Source organism: Malania oleifera, chromosome 12 (assembly GCF_029873635.1).
Source record: "Malania oleifera isolate guangnan ecotype guangnan chromosome 12, ASM2987363v1, whole genome shotgun sequence".
Taxonomy (NCBI): Eukaryota; Viridiplantae; Streptophyta; class Magnoliopsida; order Santalales; family Ximeniaceae; genus Malania; species Malania oleifera.
Window position 1 is genome coordinate 6,083,063 of NC_080428.1, and position 6,527 is coordinate 6,089,589.

At 34.2% G+C, this 6,527-nt stretch overlaps 1 protein-coding gene across 1 annotated transcript; it reads right to left on the minus strand.

Moving 5' to 3' along the window:
• Positions 1 to 1,225: 1,225 nt before the first annotated feature.
• LOC131143790 (probable xyloglucan galactosyltransferase GT17) lies at positions 1,226 to 2,921 on the minus strand. The gene has a single exon (XM_058092128.1). The coding sequence runs from the start codon at positions 2,894 to 2,896 to the stop codon at positions 1,445 to 1,447; it is 1,452 nt and encodes a 483-aa protein (XP_057948111.1). The 5' UTR covers positions 2,897 to 2,921; the 3' UTR covers positions 1,226 to 1,444.
• Positions 2,922 to 6,527: the final 3,606 nt, after the last annotated feature.

Consider the following 6,527-nt stretch of genomic DNA (forward strand, 5'->3'; position numbering starts at 1 on the left):
TCCTATATAATTTTTTTTTGTAGGGTTTGCGGCTGTCACAATACCACGACGATGACATGTACTAGAGTCGGATCGGATGCGCGCAACTTTAATTTTGACTTTTCCTGTATTTTATGTTATCTAAACAGATTTTTTTTTTATTTTTTAATCTCAATTTGTATTGTATATATATATATATTTGAATTTTGAATAATTTGTCTTTGAATTTTGAACAATTTATGAATGTTTTAGTAATTCTGGTGCAATTTTATGTATGCTAAAATGTAATTACAAGTTTTTACAAGAAATTTCAAAAAAAAATTAATTATTTCAAAGTATTAGTGACGGTTTGAAAAACTATTACTAATAATAGAAAAATGAAGTATTAGTGACGGTTTCTAAATCGTCACTAAAAGACTAAAAGCATTACTGTAGAATTAACATATTCTGAGCTCAAATTCGTCACTAAAGACCAAATATTAGTAACGGTTTCTAATCGTGATTAATAGTACATTATTAGTGACAATTTTAGTAACAATCACTAATACGTGGGCTTTAGTGAAGAATTTGAGCCGAGAATATGTTGATTTTATGGTGACAGTTGTAGGCTATTAGTGACGGTATTTTTTTTTTTTTTTTTGTCCGTCACTAATACTCCACAATTAGTAACAGTCTGTATAATTCATTACTAATAAATATTTGTCAAGACGGATATAGTGACTAATTTAAAAATGTCACTAATACTGATAAAACTATAACTAACACTATTAGTCACGGTTTTTTTATTATTAGTGACGGTTTAAAACCGTCACTAATAAGCTTATTTATTGTAGTGAATCAAATTCCAAACTCCAAATTTCAAGCTTCCATGCACCAAGTAAGAGAAGTAAGAGTTATCAATCTAATATATATATCCAAATTTTTCATATAAATTTAGAAAATTAGAAAACAAGGTGCATGATATTTTTGTAATTATTTGAAAACTTAAAAATAAAAAAAATAAAACCATTTCTACAAGTAAATGGTGCCAAAACCTTTTATTATTGTTAGTTTATTTATTTCATAATGAAAATATACTAGTGAATAATTGCTTAAAATTAGAACGAAAAGGATTTTTCTTACTACAAAATTTGGTAAAACATCAACCAGCTAGGAGTCATTGCCATTTTTCGTCATGGGCTATGAACAAGGTTACTTTTATTTTTTATTTTTTAAAGTATTATGCAAAGTTAGGACTTGCGCAATTTTTTTTTAACTTTTTATATTAATTTTTTAAAAATTACACTTAATTAATTTGTAAATTTACACGTTTGTATGAAATAAATAAATTAACAATAATGAAAAAATTCACATTTTCTTTCAATAATATACGCCACATAAATTGGGAAAATAAAATCATTTATGCAAAAATAAAAAATAAAAAAAAAAGGGTCCTTTTTAGAGTCGCCAGCCAAACAGCGTCTCTTCAGACGGCCATATGTTGTAATTTAGTGTGTACGTGCTTGGACAATGCGGCGAGGGCAACATCTACAGCATCCGGCAAGGCGAAGCCCGTGGCATTTGGGTGCGCGTAGGTGAGACTTGGGATCAGCTCCACCACCGCATTCCTCATTCTTTTTTTAGTATCCGCCGAAATCTTCACCAGCTCCTCCTCTATCCTCCTCCTGCTCAAGCTCCCATTCGCCCCGGCTTCTATGTAAACCGAGTACAAGCCTGAATCCGCAGGGAGGAACCATGTGTACTGAGAATACGCTGTGTGGGGCGAGAAGAACACGGGTATGCACCCCGCGAGCACCGAGTCGAACGTCGATCGCCGAGTGAACGAGTCCCCGATCACTTGCAGACAAAACTCCGACCCCATCATCACTTTCATCACCTCCATCGGCTCGTGGCAACTACTCGTTCCGGATCCACATTTCACGAGGTTGCACCGACTTGATTCGTCGCATTGTCTTATGACCTCGTTCCTGAGGGCGGCCCTCTTGAGGCCGATCCTCGGGGCCCCAACGAAGGAGAACAGGTGGGGCCGACTCTGCAGCCTCACCTTGTTTTGCCACGCAAGCATTTCGCCTGACGTGAAGGGATGAAAGTAGGAGGGATACGGAACACCGTGCTGATTTGAGCCCTGCCAGGGGTGTCTTTCCACGATCAGAGCTGACATGTTCTTGACACGTGGCAATTTCAGAAGGCAGCTGGCGCCGTAGTCGGCCCCACTTTTAACCTCTATCTCCCTCATGAAGTCCCAAGCAGTCCTCCCGAGGACGACGAAGTGGTCCATCCCGTGGCGGCGCTGCCACCAGGGCTCAGCCTCTAGATACTCCGCCAGCATCATCACCAGAGCGTCGCGTGCCGTGACGTTGGTCTCACGGAACTTGCTGGAGACGTAGAGTCCTCCGTAGAAGGGTACGTAGAAGAGGTTGGCCCGACTGGGATCGCGCGTGCGGCACGGATGGTTCTCGGCGCGTGCGTGGAAGATCATCTCGGCGGTGAACTGATTGGTGGCGAACCAGCTGGCGCCGGAGAGGGGCTGGCCGAGGCCGCGGTTTGCTACGTGAGGGCACATGTCCCTGAACATGTTAAGGTGGCGGCAGTCCTTGAGGAGTCCGAGGTTGAACTCCGGCGGGAGATCGTAGACGAACAGGGAGAGGTTTGCGTCAACGCAGGTGGGGGGAACTGTGGGCTTTTGGGTGGTGAGTTTTCTGTCGATCTTAATGTATTGAAGAATGGCTTTTGGGAGTGCGAAGCGGTGGAGGAGGAGGAGCCACAGTGAGAGGAAGATGAAAGCGGACAAGGCGTAACTCAATTGGAGGTTGAGAAGGCCGGTACTGGCGTGCTGGTTATTCTCTCTATTCCTGCTGTTTTTTATATCTTTCTCGCCACTCCCGGGGTTAACAGATGGATGCTTTCTTGAAGACATACTGAGCGGGTGGGAGAGAAATTTTGGCTGCAAGAGAAATGCTTGCTTGCGCCGTCTTAAAGGAGGAAAAGCAGAGCAGTAATATGCGTGTGCTCTCTCTCTCTCTCTCTCTCCAAAAAATACTGCTATCATGTTAGCATTTCTTTTTCTTTTTTGCTTTAGTTTTTTTAAAGCTGCTAGATCATCTCGCACTGTCAAGAATTGACAGCAAGTTTGCTGAAAGCATATTGTGGCACGCCAAGTAGCGTGGGCAATATGTGGGATGCCCACCCCACACTAGTACAGCTTAATTAAAGCTTTCCAATAATTGCTTTCGGTTAATCTATCACACATCCCATGAAGTTTCACAAACAAGGGACATTTGATTCAAGAGACTTGAACATTTTATATTGGTGTTAAGGGGTGAACCTTTCGAGGCATGACTTAAAATAATATTGAAGAGATGATAATTGTGTGAGGTGAATGTGACAATCATCCAATTATCAAACTTGAAGCCTCTTATGTTTGGGTCATGCACTATAAAAAATATATTATATTTTAACATTTATATAAAAAAATAATGTTACAAGTGATAACTATTTATATTATTTAACAAGTTATAGTATAACTATTGGTATTTAGAAGGGAGTAATTTTTTGATTTTATATTTATTTTGACGTTTTTACATACTATGAGACAAAAATAATTTATGACTTGTTTTTTTAATTATTTACTAGTAGAGACCCGAGCTATGCACGGGGCATGTATTATGTTTTTAAAACAGACTTTATATAAATTTATTAAATTATAAATTCATTGAAAATATGAAAATTTAATTTTATGTATTAAATTAAACCATGTGATTAGATGTTGACCTTGAAATTTTGGCAATATTTTATATATATTTCAAATATTTTCCTTAAATCAAACTTTGATAAAAAATTTAAGGTCCCATTTAAAACTTAAAAATATTAGAGAAATAAAAAGGGAAATATGAATAATCCAATTTTTTATATTTAATTGTGAAATGAAAGAGAGTGAAAAATAAAACAAAAAATGTACCAAATTAATAAATTTTAAGCATCACTAACATTTGGTTTTTTTCATTCGTTTTATTAATTATTTTGGAACACATTTTTATTTTTAATAATATTCGGTGTGGGAGAAAATATAATCAAAAAAATAGGTTTCTAAAAGAACAAAATTGATTTTAAATATATTTTTTTCTTAACTTCTAATTATATTAGAATATTTTTTTATTTTTAGTAATATTTAGGATAGAAAGAAAATATAATGAAAAATAAGTTTCCTTCTTATTTTTTGTTCCTTGATCCATGACCCTAAGTGTTGAGCTATATTTAAATTTATTTTTAATTTTTTGAAATTTTCTAATAAAATTTATAATTTAGTAATTATAATTAGATTTTAGCATTAATAATATTTTGTATATTGAGAAAATATTATGAAAAATATATTTCCTTCTTATACCCCATTCCTTTCAGCAATCAAAATCCTTGATGTAAATGGACCCTATACATTAATTGAGTTGTTTTCTTTACAAATTGTTTTTAAAATTTTGAAATTTCTCAATAAAATTTATTTTTAATAAGTTAATTATTATTTTAAATTGACCCATAAATAAATTTATCAATACTTTAAAATGAAATGATAAATTTATAATTTATTTTTTTAGCAAATAATGATAAATCAATTAAATTTTTCTATAGTTAAATTATAAATGGATTAAAATCCATGCAAATTTTAAGACTTAATTAATCCTAACATGAGCTTGTAAGGTGGATATCTAGATCAAATCTTGAGTTGACTTATTTGTTGTTATAATGATTTGAGGATGAAGGGCTAATTAGTTTCAACCACTAAAACACTTATTTAAAATGTAATTTTAAAATTGAAACTTTCCAATAAATTGTAATTAATAAGTTGATTTGGAACTATCCCACAAATAAAATTTTTAATATTTAGAAACTGCAATAAAAATTTGTAATTTAATTTTTATAACAATTGCCTAAAAATTAAATTAAAATTTTCTATAACTGTTATTCATAATTGAATTTTAATTTTTTGTAATTTAAAATTTATGTGATCCTAACAACTTATTAAAGTTGTCTTTTCCTCTAGTGAACGTATGAATGATCTTAGATTGGTCTTGTACTTTCTTTTCTAACTTTTGCATTTTTAAGTTCTTAAGACATTTGCAAATATCTTGTAATTTAATGAACTCTTTAGTCATGTTATTTGCTTTATATTCAAGTTCTACAATGAGAAGATCTTTATTATTATCACTCAATGTTTGAGATCTTACAGCACTCAACTCTTTTTCTAACTTCTCATTCTTTATTATTAACTATTTGATTTTTAAACCATTTTCCCTTTCAACAAGAACTTTTGACTCACATTCTTTTACACATGTCTCATACTTGTTTTTCAAAGTAGTATATCTCTTTTTAACTTTAACAAGTGACTTATGAATTCTAACATTTTCAATTTTCATTTCTTCATAAGTAGGCACGGTTTCACTATCAGAACTATCATATGATTCAGGATTAGATGCATCATTCAATTCATCACATGAATCATTACTAAATTTATCTAATAAAATAGAAGGAGTTGAGATTACCTCATCATCAGTTAAGGCAATAAAGCATAGTTTACCTCCTTCAAGATCCATGCAGCTTGAGTCACAAGGAGTGATCACTTTATCTTGCGTAGTTGCTCCATATCTCCTCTCAAGTTCCTCTCAGATCTCTTTAGCACTGTTACATGACATAATCTCACTATGTATATTAGAATCTAAAGCATGCAGCAAAGTATTCATGGCATCAAAATTTATTTGTATCAAGTTCCTATCATTATCATTCAGCTCAAGTTCAGATTTAGGAATATCAAAACAATCAATGACTTTCATAGGTATACTATCTCCCTAGGCAATAACTTTCCAGAACCTCCAATTCAAGGCTTTAACAAATATAGTCATTCTAAATTTCCATACAACAGAGTTTTCACTACAAAATATTGTAAGGTTCGTAAGTAACCTTCCCTCACATGAAGGGGATGCACCAACACGAGCCATCATGATCTTTTTACTAACTAACGGTTAAGTCTAAGTAACAGGGCTCTAATACCACTTGTTAGCCTGGGTGCAATCCCAAGAGGGAGGTGAATTGGAGATTTAAAAATCTTCTTAGGTTTATCTAATTCAACAATCAGTACTATGCAACCTAGGGGCAGTCTAAGCAATTTCAAGCCCAAGCAGATATTTAACCAATAAGCATAAACATATAGGTGTAGAAAATAAAGTGCGGAAAATAAACTGACACCAGATAATTATGTTATCGGGGTTCAGCCAATACTGCCTACGTCCCCGCCTTATTTCACCAGCACAAGGATTCCACTATGGCTCACTTAACGGGTGGAGCGGCACCAGTTACAACCAAATCAATTCACAGGGCTGACCTCAACCTACAACCGCACCTTACTGGGATGGTACACCTAGCTTTCCTAATCGGGTCTAAGCTAATCCGAGACTATTCCACAGGGCTAGTCTCTTTCTTCAAGTCTACGCCTGGAATACAACAGATATGAAATACAATTTTCGTACAAACAAACGCTTCTTACACAAGCAAATATGTAC

What these genes read in the sequence shown, in the direction of transcription:
- LOC131143790 (XM_058092128.1), bottom strand. Translation starts at nt 2,896, where the DNA reads ATGTCTTCAAGAAAGCATCCATCTGTTAACCCCGGGAGTGGCGAGAAA.